At 35.5% G+C, this 15,726-nt stretch overlaps 1 protein-coding gene across 1 annotated transcript in view; it reads right to left on the bottom strand.

Moving 5' to 3' along the window:
- Window positions 1-279: 279 nt before the first annotated feature.
- Window positions 280-15,726, bottom strand: part of LOC133197155 (protein furry-like) — a 40,010-nt gene continuing 24,563 nt past the window's right edge. The window contains exons 41-62 of the mRNA XM_061333028.1: window positions 12,373-12,483; window positions 11,956-12,055; window positions 11,715-11,812; window positions 11,339-11,506; window positions 10,126-10,266; window positions 9,661-9,835; window positions 9,390-9,571; window positions 9,174-9,245; window positions 8,562-8,579; window positions 7,640-7,730; window positions 7,450-7,529; window positions 6,986-7,177; window positions 6,767-6,885; window positions 6,387-6,612; window positions 6,145-6,230; window positions 5,966-6,029; window positions 5,690-5,788; window positions 5,397-5,480; window positions 5,148-5,258; window positions 3,896-4,095; window positions 1,811-1,908; window positions 280-1,489 (exon numbers count right to left, since the gene is read on the bottom strand). Of these exons, the coding sequence (XP_061189012.1) occupies window positions 1,332-1,489; window positions 1,811-1,908; window positions 3,896-4,095; window positions 5,148-5,258; window positions 5,397-5,480; window positions 5,690-5,788; window positions 5,966-6,029; window positions 6,145-6,230; window positions 6,387-6,612; window positions 6,767-6,885; window positions 6,986-7,177; window positions 7,450-7,529; window positions 7,640-7,730; window positions 8,562-8,579; window positions 9,174-9,245; window positions 9,390-9,571; window positions 9,661-9,835; window positions 10,126-10,266; window positions 11,339-11,506; window positions 11,715-11,812; window positions 11,956-12,055; window positions 12,373-12,483 (2,673 nt within the window). The 3' untranslated portion in view covers window positions 280-1,331. The remainder of the gene's footprint in view (window positions 1,490-1,810; window positions 1,909-3,895; window positions 4,096-5,147; window positions 5,259-5,396; window positions 5,481-5,689; window positions 5,789-5,965; window positions 6,030-6,144; window positions 6,231-6,386; window positions 6,613-6,766; window positions 6,886-6,985; window positions 7,178-7,449; window positions 7,530-7,639; window positions 7,731-8,561; window positions 8,580-9,173; window positions 9,246-9,389; window positions 9,572-9,660; window positions 9,836-10,125; window positions 10,267-11,338; window positions 11,507-11,714; window positions 11,813-11,955; window positions 12,056-12,372; window positions 12,484-15,726) is intronic.

Below are 15,726 nucleotides of genomic sequence, written 5' to 3'. Positions count from 1 at the left end.
TATATGATCTATATAGCCCCGCCCTAGCACCAGAACCCCTGACCCTGGGGCCATGAATTTCACAATTTTGGTAGAGGGCTCAATGCTTATTACAATCATGTCAACAGTTTGACTGCTTGATGTCCAGGAGTAAAGAAGAAGATTTTTAAAGATTGCATTAATTTTGATGGTTTTAGCCCCACCCCTCAGGCCCCAGGGGGGCAGGGACCATGAAATTCACAAATTTTGTTCCCCTTCACACATAGATGCCATATGCAAAAATTGGCTGAAATTGGTTCAGCGGTTTCAGAGAAGAAGCTGAAAATGTTCAAATGTTAACACACGACGGACGACGACGGACGAAAACAGATAGCAATAGGTCACCTGAGTGACTCAGGTGACCTAATAAAAAGACTAGAATAAACACATACAAAGAGGTATCAATGGGAAATAAAAATTGCACTTTACATGGTCACCCCTTATATATCATGGATCTCGACTTGAGAGATACCATGCATGGACAGAGAGAGAGAGAGAGAGAGAGAGAGAGAGAGAGAGAAGTAAAAAGAAAAATATGTAAGCACTATCAATAGCAACAAATAAAATTCATTATATACAGGGCAAATAAACTATAAATTATAATATTATATGCAAATCTTTAACATCAAACATGGTCCAGTTTATAAGCAAATAGCACAAAATGTTAAATGCCACAATCATTCAGTGTAAAAGCAACCTTTGATAAAATGTTAATACAAAAGATACACAAAATGACATATTACATAAAAACATGCTATCAATTTACTGATTCCCAAACATGTTATTCAGCACCAATAACAAGAAACGGTTCTACATGACATTTTCAATAATTGTTCTATGTACAATTTAAAGTTAACTTTCAGTGTGGCCAATCAGCAGTATCCCCTAAAAGCTACATGTCCAACAAAAATATAGGTAAGATGTGCTGAAAAGCCACAGGGAAAGGTGTCATTTGTGAATAATTATGAGTGATTTCCTATTTTGTATTAAGACTTGACTTTACAGTATAGGTAGTTATCATGTTTATCAGTGTAGCAATATTAAAATATTTGATAAATTGTATAATTTAATAATCTATGAATTATAGAAATACATAGATGTACAGAATTATGCTTTGCATCTGAGCATTACTTCCTGGTAGATAATCATACATGTATATCAGTGATACACATTTCAAACAAACTATAGCTATATGTTAATCATGTTGTTCATGTAAATTGCACTCGTAACTGAAAAAAATTCAGAGTGAAATAAGAGTCTATTAAACTTCCTTATTTGTTTCACACAAATGACATCTTTCCCAGGTGCTCTAGTCATAAGGAGCTGGAGTCCTGGTGAGATTCCTCCTCGGGGGTCTGAGGGGTCAAGGAGGGGACTGAAGAAGATCTACCCCTCATCAGGATGTTGAGCTGCATCAGCTGGTTCTTAATGAGTCCTAGGTCAATGTCCAGCCCCATCAGGACAAAGAGTCCTGTCAAAAAAAACCCACAGAAATAACACGACAAACATCCCTAAAAACAAAGTATCCTCTCAGAGACTTCCTAAATTATTTAGTTTTTCAATAAAACAATTAATGTTTAACACAATTCAATTTGGTTTCATTATGTATACTTTTAAACTGTTATCTCATTCAAACCTATGCATCACAGTCCTTGGATACAGTTAATAGTCCTTAGATCTAGTCCAGGACTACAGAACAGTTATCGAAAATGTTTCTTGCTTTCCAACATCTACAGTTCTTTAAGGACATTTTACTTAATCAAAATTATTCCTGAAGAAAACAGAATTTTACCTGTACGTTTTTCTGCTTGGGAAGCACAGTAAATACTCAGGATGGCAATGATGTCATCATCACTTGTTTGTCCAAATATATCATTTGGCCAATTACATCTGAAAGCAAGGTTAATAAAGTGTATTTGAGATACAATGTACATGACTGGAAGACTACATAGAATGTTCATATTAACACAGAAAACTATCAAATATTTAGATCTTGCCCTTGACCTGTGGAAACTTGAAAGTCTAATGGAACTCTTTGTCCCAACATTGCCTTCATTCCTCACTGTTTGACCTTGACCTTTGACGTCCTTGTTCACAAACTAATAATTTTTTTTTCAATTGCTACTTATTACAGTAGATGTTTTCTAATAAGAAAGCTCAAAGAGTACTTCACATAGTGTCCACATTGTTTAGGAAACCTGTCTTTGACAATTTGATCTTTGGCTTTGACCTCCATGGTGAGAGGCTTCTTTTTCTGATCACCTAACAAGTCTGTAGTAAATTTGATTTTTGAATTTAAATCATCTGACACCGTAATTAAAGTACTATTATTAAGTCCATAATGAGACAATACATGGACTGCACACATACTGGCATAGTTCTCTCTTCAACAAGAGGCCCATGGGCCACATCGCTCACCTGAGTAACTTTGGCCATGCTGTTCTTTACCAGATTTCCTCCCTTTTAATATACCTATTGTGGCCCCGCCCTACCCCCAGGGGTCATGATTTGAACAATTTAGAATCTACACTACCTCAGGATGCTTCCATATAAGTTTCAGCTTTATTGGTCCAGTTGTTCTTGAGAAGAAGATTTTAAAAGATTTTTCCTATATATTTCTATGTAAAACTTGGATTCCCTATTGTGGCTCCGCCCTACCCCAAGGGGTCATGATTTGAACAATTTAGAATCTACACTACCCCAGGATGTTTCCATATAAGTTTGAGCTTTTCTGGCCCAGTGGTTCTTGAGAAGAAGATTTTTAAAGATTTTTCTTATATATTTCAATGTAAAACTTGGATTCCCTATTGTGACCCCGCCCTACCCCCGGGGGTTATGATTTGAAGAATGTAGAATCTACACTACCCCAGGATACTTCCATATAAGTTTCAGCTTTTCTGGACCAGTGGTTCTTGAGAAGAAGATTTTTTAATGACCCCACCCTATTTTTGTCTTTTCTTGATTATCTCCCCTTGTAAGGGGACTTGGCCCTTTATTTAAACAATTTACACTCCCCTTTACCCAAGGATACTTTGTACCAAGTTTGGTTAAAATTGGCCCAGTGGTTCTTGATAAGAAGTTGAAAATGTGAAAAGTTTACAGACGGACGGACAGACGGACGGATGACGGACAACGGGTGATCAGAAAAGCTCACTTGAGCTTTCAGCTCAGGTGAGCTAAAAACTAACTGTGAGGAGATAATAACTGGGAAAGAATATTAACAAACCCATTTAATATATTTCACCCTTTATAAATCTTCAGATAAATCAAATTTTCAGTCATTAATCTACACATAAAAAAATACTGCATGCAGTAAATCCAAAAGAATTAAACATTTAATCTTGCACCACTGCTTGCATTGACAGAATAAAGGTTCATGTCAAAATATACCCTTGTGGATCCCGACATCATCGTGATGTCCTCTTTATTGACTGTTTATTCCAAAGTGTCATAGGTTCAACAGCAGAGATGTGCCTTAATTTGTTGAAAGTAGCTAATTTTGGTGGTCAAATGTAAAACTGTCTTGAAATATAAGTAATATTTTGGCTCAAGTCAAAAACGCAAAGAGGGTTCAGCAAGCCTCACCCTCTAAAACCTTTTCTTACCCTCGCCCAAATATTGCAGCAAGCCTCACCCTCTAAAATCTTTTCTTACCCTCGCCCAAATATTGCAGCAAGCCTCACCCTCTAAAACCTTTTCTTACCCTTGCCCAAATATTGCAGCAAGCCTCACCCTCTAAAACATTTTCTTACCCTCGCCCAAATATTGCAGCAAGCTTCTCCCTCTACCACATTTTCTTACCTTCACCAAAATATTGTTAATATTTCAAGACAGTAACCATTTACATGTATTCTATACAGTATAACTCTCGTAATACCTAAATGACCTCAATAGTTGGACAGCCTTCACAAACTGGTGCCCATTGATGTACTCCAGTAAACTGGTGACCGCCTCTGCCTTCATTATGATTTTACTAGAGTCTGTGTTGATTGGTGAGACCTGGCCATTCTCCATTTCCTGAAGAGCTTGTGACACCTCAGCCCGCACCGATGACACTTGTAGAGACATGTCTGCAATCTGAAAGTTATACATGAATATTAACCACTTTTACGAGAACAACATTCATAGTAAAAATCAAAGCACTTAGAAGTACAGAGTGCCAGGCTCATTTCTAAAGCAGTGATCAGAAATGTTTTACTCGAAACACACATGAAATAACTGCTATAGTACAAGTTCAGAAATATTATTTGGCATTATATTATTACATGCAGTTAAAAAGTCTTTAAAACACAGGGAAAGCAGGTTTTTAATCATCTTTGTATAACACTGTATAACCTCAGTGTCAGGATATTGCATTTAATTATCCACATTTGATTTAATTGGAACAACATTCTCCAGATTATTTTGTTCGATATCTCTAACTTAAATTCACAATACTATCACTTCATTTATTGTCATCTTCGATTTTTTTTCCTTTTATTCTTTTATATGCTAAATACTGCAACATCCACCTGACAAGGTCTGCTGCTTACCAAATTATATCCTGCTTCTACAAGTGCGCATTTACTATGCGCACATAGTGAGGCAGTGAAGTTTTCCACCATTCTATAAATAGAGGTTGTCTTATCAAGCTAAATCTATCTTGATTGTGTGTTGCATGTGGCCGGTGTGTACATATGGCAGCAGTGGTTAAGTTCACTCTCACACATGTATTAACTTTCCTTAAAAGCTTATCTGATGTGAGAAAACGGTATTTCTTAATATTTGAAATTTTAAAGTTTAAGTCAGCTTCACCAAGCATCATCAACATGAATTTTCTGAGAACGGAACCTGATCTAATTTAAAAAAACCTAATAATTCTTATATTGATGGTTGTTGGGTTACCATCTGATGATTAATCTGCACAGATCGGTGATCCCATAAGCTTCAAAGCTTCACAGTCTGTCAGAATTTGTTCAGTCTTGTTGAGTTTGAGATACTGAGGGTTGATTATAGATGCTTATCATTACACAAGATCAATTCATTAAGAGCATTAAAGGCATAAAATAATAAACTGTGTAACAGTAATTCATACACAAAATACCATAATATTCCTTTACTGCTGGAGATGGGGAAAAATAAAAATTTACCTGTGGAGATGAAGTAACAGATCGGAACGTGTCCATCAGCTTGACATAGTTCTCAAACAAGGATACCAGCTGGAAGATCACACGATACAGCTTTGTACACAGCTCTAGTTTCTAGAATTAAAATAAACGTACATGTACATGTAAAAGTCACATAATTTCCTGAGAAAAGACAATCTTGTACTTAGCACTAACAATACACTGTACTTCAGCTGCTAAATGGGGGTTTGGGGGTGTTCTTGTCATACATACCTGGTCAGTACTACAGACAGCAGTTCCCTGGCCTCCGTCCCCCAGGGATTCCTGTTTTATGGAGGACTTTATCACTTCCAGACTCTACAAAAGAAATTTAGTGCAATTAAGGGAGTAATATAAATTTGTTTTTCTTTCAAGTGTGTGTTGAATATTTAAGATACCTCAAAGAAAGTCATTTTCTGGGATAAGTTTACCATGAAAATGAAGACATATCTGCTATACCTTGGTTAGGACACAGGTAAATCTAATATCTATATTTTAATAGTGAAACCCTTTAGGGACCTCCATACCTGCTCTGCCAGATCCTTCCTCATGCAGTAAGTTTCATAATAGTCCTGGATCTCCAACACACTAAGCTTATGCTTCTCAACAGTTCTACTTCCTGTCAACTAAATCATAAACTCTAGTATTAGTTGTTTTGTTGTTGTTTTTGTTTGTTGTTTTTTTTTCACCGTAAAAATGTTAACAGAAATGCTTGCATGTTAGTTTTGTACATTGCTTATAGATTAAGATTTGAAATGTTTCATGACCATTCATCGTACATATACCTGCCATTATTTACTTACTGTATCAGAGTCAACATAGAAGAAAGGGCACTCCATGTGCAGGAAAATCAAGTCCATTATTTGTCTTAAAGTTTGTTAAAGAAATTATTGATATACAGATATACTATGTGTTGGATTTTTTATCAGCGGGTATATACATGTATATTCTACATTTTGAATGTTAAACAAGGATATTGAACTGTGTAGCCATGTGCTTCAGAGATTCTGTCTTTGAGATGTAGTAACACGCCTCCTTTGTCATAGTGTCAAGGCGTCTTCTAAGCTCCTGAATTTTTGAAACTGAATTTCAATTATCCATTCATATGTCATAATAAAATACCAAAAAAAAAAAAATCTTGACCACTGTGATTTCTTAAAGGAACCTATAGAACAAATATCATATCCTTAGAATCTGGTTGATTAAGATAAACTGGTCTCCTACCCTGTAAAGTCTAGGGAAGATCTGCGATGTCTTGACAGTGAGAACAGCCGAGGACTCCGACATCACCTTGGCTATGTGTGCCCTCCAAACATCCTCTACCTCATCATTTTGTAATGTCATAAATACAAATGTCTCCTTGGCCTGGTTAAAGCTGGGAGAGGCTGAATTGGACCCTATGTCCACCATATCAATATCACTCCCACTTTCTTCACTATGGAGACTGTGTCTGTTAATTAAAGACACCATTCACTAGATCTTGTTTATACTGTGTTACACATACACACACTTGTCTTGTTAACTAAAATAAATCTGAAAAGGCTGAATAATATTTTTAAAAAAGATTTTTTCTAACATTATAGGAATAATAGGATGTGACTTACGAAGATGTAGTATCTGGGCTTCCAGGACGACTGTTGTTATCTAGACCAGGGTGAGGCACAACAATGGTGGTCCCTCCAGGTAAATCAGAGGACAGTCTATCCTCCTCATTTGTTTCTGACTGTATAGAAAGCTTAAATTAGTATTTTAATACTAAATTTTTTGACAATCTGAACAAATTTTGTTATAATTGACTACAGTCTAAGGGATATAACTCTTACATCAGACATTCTCTCCTCTCTGAGACTGATGCTATCACTAGGTGACACCACTTTCTCTGAGGTTGTGGAGAGGCTATCCAGTAGTTTAAGATCAGGCACACTGCCATAACCTCGAGTAGGCCTGTTGTCTCTCTCTGATGATGTTATAGCATAGGGCTTGATGGTATCCAAGGAAGAATAGTAATCAGGGTCCTACATAAACAGTGTCAAAATTTCTATCAAAATTTACACAATTCAGCTTTTCTTGTTTTTACATTTCTAAATTTCAGTCAATTTTTCATTGATTTCTTTCATCATTTTAGTTCCAATGTAGAAACACTGCTTAAAAATTACTACTCAAGATAAGAAGTAACAGTTTCACTATACACTGCTTATAGTAATTTCAAAGTTCCCAAATCAATTTCAACTGTATTTCATCAAATTAATAAAAGTATTAAAGTATTTAAGACAAAATGAAACTGAACCGAATCCTCCTCATTAAGGAAGTCAAATCCTTTAATGGTCATGTTGATGTCATTCACATTTGGTTCATTCATAATGTCACCTGAAAATAAAAAAAAAAATCATTACCAATTCAAAATTATTCCAACACAATATCTATCCATATCCATTACCAAGAAATTAAAACATATCATATCCTATAATTCTACTCACTGGATCCACCATCAGCTGTGGATGTTTCCTCTCCACTGGAGGCTACACTCTGTTGGTGATCTAAAGTGTCGCTGGATTGGCTGAATATTACCTAAAATCAACCAATGAAATTCAGTTAGACCTAACAACTCCTTAAGCTCTGCAATCTAGCAGTTTAGTTAATATACAAAATGTACTCTCTGTAAAACAAGTTTCCTTTCTTCTCCTTCTTTTTTTTTAATGGTAATCCCAATCCAATACAATGTGTGTGTGCTAAATTTGGAGGATTCTGTGATTTAAGTATAAAACAGCTGCATACTTGATTTGCTCCGAGAAAAAGCGAAGATTAACTAAGATCCTTCAAAAAGACAGAATTATATAGAAACCATTTCCCTTTCATCTGTTTAATGACAACATGACATTTTATATCTACACTGACAACCTTTGTTTTAACCCTGTATTACTCAGTTCCTTTCCAAACTTACGTACACACTTAATTTTATAATTTGTTGTATAGAATCTGGTATAACGAAGCAGACAATACAATAAGCAAACTTTTTTGACCAATACTGACATACAAGGAAGGTGTATGTACATACTGTATATATAAGGATTTATTTAAACCAAGCATGCATCTGACAAGACCCTACAATTGGCTATTAATTAATGTTCAACATGCTGAATTAAATATGCTGATACAGAAAGGGAGAGCAGGCTGGTAATTCAATGAAATTTACAAAGACCCGGATTACAAAATTTAATGCAAGACAGTTATTTATCAGTATCAGTTAAATATATAAAGATTCTGACTGATAATTTGATGTGATAGAACTGAAAGTTCTGCAACTTCTGATATTAAAAAAAAAAACATGCAAAAGTTAGATTTGTTTATTACCAGCCTTGCTTCCCTGTTTCTGCACCGAGTTCCGAAGGCTTCTCTTACCTTGTTAATAACAGTATCCTAAAGTATGCAAGGTTAGTAAACAAATGTCATGTCATTGCTCTAGTAGCACAGTATTAACATTTACAAAATATATTACTAGAAATGTGTCTACACACAATGGTGTAAGGAGAGGGATTTCAAAACATGCAAATTTAAATATGTAGAAATCGTGCTCCGAACTTCTCAAATTCCTTTCCAAAAGCTGAAGCAAATTTGATTTTAGAAAAAAATCTCTGTGTCAGAAAAAACACACACTAAAGAGTAATGGTAAATACAAAGTGAAACATGGGTTTCCCTTTGAAGCATATATAAGTATCACACTTTGTAATTCTAAGCAGCATATGCAGCAGAGTTTATGCTGTGAATACTGCAAGCGATGTTAGCCATAGAAAATGTTATACTTTTGAAGTATGGTATATCATTCAAACTATACAGTCATTAGTTAAATTTCATTTTACAATTATGCTAAACTACATGTAATCCTAGATACAAACTTTACTAGATTTCTTTTAAAATAGACATATTAAATGGTGACATAATACTAATACAATAACAAGTTAGGGACATGCCATGACTCTGTTCTACCATTAGAATCTGAAGACATGTACTTACAGAGGGGCTCTTGGGAAGACGTTTCTGTCCATAGCAAGTCAGGAGTTCTGCCAATCTTTCACGCACTCGAGGCTGGAAAACACACACACAAAAATAATATGCATAAAACTAATACATGTATTTTAAAAGTGAATGAGATGAACTAAGAAATTTGACCCCTCACCTGTGACCTCACAATGAAGCCCCTGTTTGACTATTACATGTATATTGTAGTACCTGTGAATTCTGAGGTTTCCTCCAGCAGGATTCTCCATCCCCCGTACCTTTCCTGGTGGGTGAAGTGGGAACCTCCAGTGAGGTGGGTTGCTCAGTCAGTGGACCATGAATACTTGTGTTGACAAAGTTACGACCAACAATAGGCACTGTTCTCATATCAATAGAAAAATCCAGTGTCCTTCCTAATATCAGAAATGTACTGTATGAGAAAAGATCTACAACCTACAATTTTAGTGTCAGACAGAAAATTTTAAAGTGAATATAACACAACCTGGTAACTCCTTTTTGGTCATGAACATCTCCGCCTCTGCAAAGGATGTATGAGTCACTGGTGGATTGTAGTCATGGGTGCTGGTGTTGGTGGTGGACAGAGGGGCTGCCGCCAAGGTAGAGGATCGAGTCACTGCTAACTTCAGGATCTTCAAGGCCTCCTTGTGATGTGAACCCTTTATAAAATCATAGTATTTGTGCATTAAGATGTATATTCCCACATTGTTCAACAATTCACAATTCAGGTATAAACAAAGCAAACCAAATTTACTTTATTCAAAAAAATATTTAATTAAATACACTGAGAATAGAAGGTCATCAATTTATCAAATCATTTAATCAAAGCACTTTTACTACCTTTTAGTGCAGATTTGAAATTAGGAAAAATGAATATTTTCTTTAAAGAAACTTTGTGCAACTGAAAATTATACATCTTACATCAGGAGACAGAAGTAAGAAATCTGACCTCAACATGTTTACTGATGACCTGGATGAGCTCCGAGTTAAGGATGGAGGATGAGGGGGAACTGACATCAATATAGTGGACCATACAGTGTAAAATCTGGAACACTGAGGATTGGTAGCTGTTAGGTCCCTTCTCCAAAACCTGTAAACAGAGAGAGGATAACACTGGACATCTCAAGAGTATATAATCAAGGGGGAAATGCAATGGTCAGAGGACAAGAAATGTTTTAGAAACAATTATGCCTTGCATGTTGCAGTATAAAAAAGGATCAACTTTAAATTTAGAATGTCTGTAGTGATATAGAGAAAATAGGTTATGTAACAGTAATGGGCAAACAGGCAAACATCTATATCAGACCTCGAAATCATTAGGGGTAATTTACTTCTAAACTTTCCTACCAAGTTCAATGTCTGTCAAGCAAGGGTTCTTAAGATACTAACTGGTCAGAAGCTTCATATGTCCAGTTTGACTATGAACTTTCTGACCTCAAAAAGGTCATCATCTACTTTTGAAAGGAACCAATATACCAAGTTTCATGTTTGTCAAGCAAGGGGTCTAAGGATACTAAGCAGTCTGTAGCTTCATATGTTCAGTTTAACCTTACCCTTTGACCTTGTGACCTCAAAATCAATAGGGTCATCTATTCTCTAATGGTAAGCAATTTACAAATTTTGATGTCAGTCAAACAAAGGGTCCTGAAGATATGGAGCATTAAATCTCTTCCCATGTCTTGGTAAGTTTGATCCTTGACTTTTGACCATGTAACCTCAAAGTTCATAAGGGTTAAAATATTTTAAAGGAAACCAGTGTATTATGTTTGATGTCTGTCAATCAAAGGGTTCACAAGATACTGAGTTATCAATATATATTTATATGTCCAGTTTGACCCTTGACCTTTGGCCTCAAATTCCACAGAACTATCTACTCCTTTAGGGAAGCCAGAGTACCAAGTTGGATGTCTGTCATGCAAAGAATCCTCAAGAAATTGAGTGGTCAATATCTTCCTAGGTCCAGTTTGACCCCTGACCTTTGACCATTTGATCTCAAAATTAAAGATATTATCTACTCCATAAAAGCAACCAATGTAGCAAGTTTGATGTCACTTAAGCAAGAGTTCAGAAGACATTGAGTGGATAGTATCTCCCCATGTCTTGAGTAGTCTGTAAGTAAATCTGAATGTGACTATACATGTTATTGTACAATTAAGGCCCACCTCCACCAGGAAGCTGATCATACTAAGGCTGGCTGAGGCATAAACATCCAGGACGTACTTAATGACACACTTGGTCCACTGGAAGCTGTCTTTACCAAATGTACCACGGCTGTATAGGGACATCACAGTTCCAAGATTGTTCAGTCGGTCAGACTTTTGAGAGCAAATCTAGAAACAAACTCATTTTTTTACATTCAAGGTGTCACCCTGACTCAGCTACATCAATTTCTAGTTATTTCTGATTTTTGTACTTCTTTAACTTTCAGGATCATAATTACATCACAAAAGGTTTGAACTAGTTGAGTTAAAAGTGATAAATGTTAGTAATACATGTATAACATTAATGGCAATCATTATCAATCAATGAAGAATTTACCTGAACTATATGATCAGCAGCATCTCGGCACTTCTGACTTGGATTTTCGTAATTCTGGACAAGAACTGGCAATAATGCTATCACATTTATAGGGAAGCCTGAAGTCAGAATGTCATCATGTTTTATATGAAAGACTATGCTTCTCCACAAAACTCAAATACTTCCTGAAAATCCTTTTTTCACACAACCCTTAATGATAAGCATTTATGTTGCTTTGATGTGTTATTTACTTATTACATACCCAGGTTTTCTGTGGGGTCCACCACAGGGGCATTAATACTGATGGTTAACCTTGACAACAGAGACCACACAGCTTCCATTGTCACTGAGGATGTGAAACCCTGTTAAAGAAAACACCTCCATCAACATTTTTACAATGAAGAATTTCCATCTGAAACAAGATGAAAATATTAAAATAGGCACTAAATGGCATGATTCTTTCAATCAGCTTAGAAATACATGTACCCCCTTGGTACAGTCAAATCTCAATACCTCAAACAATGTGGGACTGTCAAAATTTTTTTCATAATAATGATGTTAATATTCAACATACTGTAGTTATCCAATCAGGACCATCCTTCAACATATCCTTGTTAAAAAATTTAACAGTATTCAAGACATTGAAGTTCAATACAAAAGATTTAATCAAAATTCTTACCTTGAGCAGTAGAGTTTGGACACCAAGGAAGTTAGTCCATTTTATTTGCTGCTGGATTTTCTCCAGTCTCTCTCTACAATCTGTCCTCTCTGGTTGAATATGTTGCAGAATCTACATTACAGAAAACATGCCTCCATTTGTAAGATATCCATTGTAGCTTACATGTATATGATAACTAGGGATGGCAATTGAATACAGAATTGCCATTCAGTTAACTGCAAGACGTTCCGACCGATTAATCGGTTAATCGTATCTAAAATTCTCGACATATTTCATCCTTGCAAGCGCTATACTCAAATAAACAAGGCTATAAAGATGTTACATGTAGAAGTATTCTGTTTATATTTGCTCAGTACACTATTTATATTTTATTTCAATTTTAATAGCAAAGCAAAAATACACTATACATGGCTTTAAAATACTCATGAAACATGCTGGAAGTCTCAGATTCATTTTAAAAAAAAGAAATGTCTTGTAAGCTCATTCTGCATTGTCACAATACTCAAAATTAAGTATTAAGTCTGAATTATCGATTAATTTACAATGTTTGTTTTATAATATAGTTAGATAGGTAATTTCATAGGAAAGAGAGGTAAAAACACATTATAATCAGTTCACCATACTCAACGATCATTTAGATAAAATCATTAAAGAATCACAGGACAGACTTGGTAACGACAGGGTCTTTAAACAACAAATAACATCTAGAAAACTGACCAATTATCCCCCAAATGTCAATTCAGAGAGGCTTAAATATCTCCAAATCAGCTTGAATAGATAGGTGAAAATACTTAAGTTTCATATATATATATTTGTGTTTTTTTAATTGAATTTTTAGGAAATTGTGTTCAAATTGACACAAATTTTATTTCTTTCCGACTAACCAATTACAGATTTTCTAACTGATTACCATCGTTCCTACTGAGTAACCGGTTAGAAATTGCCATCCCTAATGATAACATCATACCCTTTTGAAAAAAGTGCACTGAACTCTAAACAACAAGAGGATCAAGGCCATAAACATCACCTGAGTATAATACTACTCTGTAAAGGATTCTTACAAGTCAATAATAAAACAAAACAAGAGGCCTAAGGGCCTTGAATCACTCTTCTGATAAACTGTACAATCTATCACTTCTATTTGAAGCCTCTAAGTATCCTGTATATTTAGATAAAGCCTTGAAATTCCAAAAGTAGGTCATCATGACTTACATTTTAGATGAAACACTCTGAGAACCCAAGATGATTCTAAGCCAATTAGTACCTGGGAGTAGGACATGGTGACCTAATTATCACTTGTCATTCTCTGAGGACCCAAGATGCATCAACTAAGTTTGATGATTCTAAGCCAATTAATACCTAAAATATATTAAAAATTATAACCATAAAATTTCAAAAGTAGGTCACAGTGACCTACTTTTCAGATGACATACTATGAGGACCCAAGATGAGCTTGAATTTTAAACTTCCTGATGATGCTTTCATTGTCAATATAACAAATGGCTTTGTTGTACTTGAGAAGATTTTTAAAAAATTTTCCCATATATTCCTTTGTAAAAATTTGATCCTCCATTGTGGCTCCTCCCTATCCCGGGGTCATCATTTGTACAAACTTGAATCTACACTACCTGAGGAAACTTCCATATCTATATGACTACACATAGCTTTTCTATTCTTGAGAAGAAGATTTTTAAAGGTTTTTTTCCATATATTTCTATGTAAAATTTTGATCCTCCATTGTGGCCCCGCCCTACCCCCGGGGGTCATGATTTGAACAAAACTGAATTTACACTACCTTAGGATTCTTTCATATCAAAATGACTAAACATGATTTTCAGTTCTTGAGAAGAAGATATTTCCCTATATGTTCCTATGTAAAATTTTCAATCCCCCATTGTGGCCCGACCCTATCCCCGGGGGGTCATCATTTTAACAAACTTGAATCTACTCTACCAGAGGATGTTTCCATATCAAAATGACTAATCATGGCTTTGCAGTTCTTCAGAAGTAGATATTTTCCTATATATTTCTATTTAAGACTTTTATCCTCCATTATGGCCCCACCCTATCCCCGGGGGTCATGATTTGAACAAAATAGAATCTACACTACCTCAGGATGCTTCCACATAAATAAGATCAATCAGGGTGTTGCTGTTCCTGAGAAGAAGATTTTAAAAATTTTTCCTATACATGTATATTTCTATGTAAAACTTTGATCCTCCATAGTGGCCCCGCCCTACCCCCAGGGGTCATGATTAGGACAAACTTGAATCTACATTACCTGAGAATGCTTCCATATAAATATGACTCATCATGGCTTTGCTGTTCTTGAGAAGAAGATCTTTAAAGATTTTTCCTATATATTTCTATGTAAAACTTTGATCCTCCATTGTGGCCCCACCCTACCCCTTGGGGTTATGATTTGAACAAACTTGAATCTACACTACCCGAGGATGCTTTTATTTAAATATGACTCATCATGGCTTTGCTGTTTTTGAGAAGAAGATTTTTAAAGATTTTTCCTATATATTTCTATGTAAAACTTTGATCCTCCATTGTGGCCCCACCCTACCCCTTGGGGTTATGATTTGAACAAACTTGAATCTACACTACCCGAGGATGCTTTTATATAAATATGAATCATCATGGCTTTGCTTTTCTTGAGAAGATCTTTAAAGATTTTTCCTATATATTTCTATGTAAAACTTTGATCCTCCATTGTGGCCCCACCCTACCCCCGGGGGTCATGATTTGAACAAACTTGAATCTACACTACCCGAGGATGCTTTTATATAAATATGAATCTTCATGGCTTTGCTGTTCTTGAGAAGAAGATCTTTAAAGATTTTTTCCTATATATTTCTATGTAAAACTTTGATCCTCCATTGTGGCCCCACCCTACCCCAGGGGGTCATGATTTGAACAAACTTGAATCTACACTACCTGAGGATGCCTCCATATCAATATGACTCATCATGGCTTTGCTGTTTTTGAGAAGAAGATTTTTAAAGATTTTTCCTATATATTTCAATGTAAAACTTTGATCCTCCATTGTGGCCCTGCTCAATCCCCGGGGGTCATGATTTGAACAAACTTGAATCTACACTACCCGAGGATGCTTTTATATAAATATGAATCTTCATGGCTTTGCTGTTCTTGAGAAGAAGATCTTTAAAGATTTTTCCTATATATTTCTATGTAAAACTTTGATCCTCCATTGTGGCCCCACCCTACCCCAGGGGGTCATGATTTGAACAAACTTGAATCTACACTACCTGAGGATGCCTCCATATCAATATGACTCATCATGGCTTTGCTGTTTTTGAGAAGAAGATTTTTAAAGATTTTTCCTAT

Source organism: Saccostrea echinata, unplaced genomic scaffold, assembly GCF_033153115.1.
Source record: "Saccostrea echinata isolate AGI-Se365-2 ecotype Australia unplaced genomic scaffold, CSIRO_AGI_Sech_v1 ptg000030l, whole genome shotgun sequence".
In the NCBI taxonomy this organism is placed as follows: domain Eukaryota; kingdom Metazoa; phylum Mollusca; class Bivalvia; order Ostreida; family Ostreidae; genus Saccostrea; species Saccostrea echinata.
This window is presented reverse-complemented; position numbering and strand designations above follow the sequence as displayed.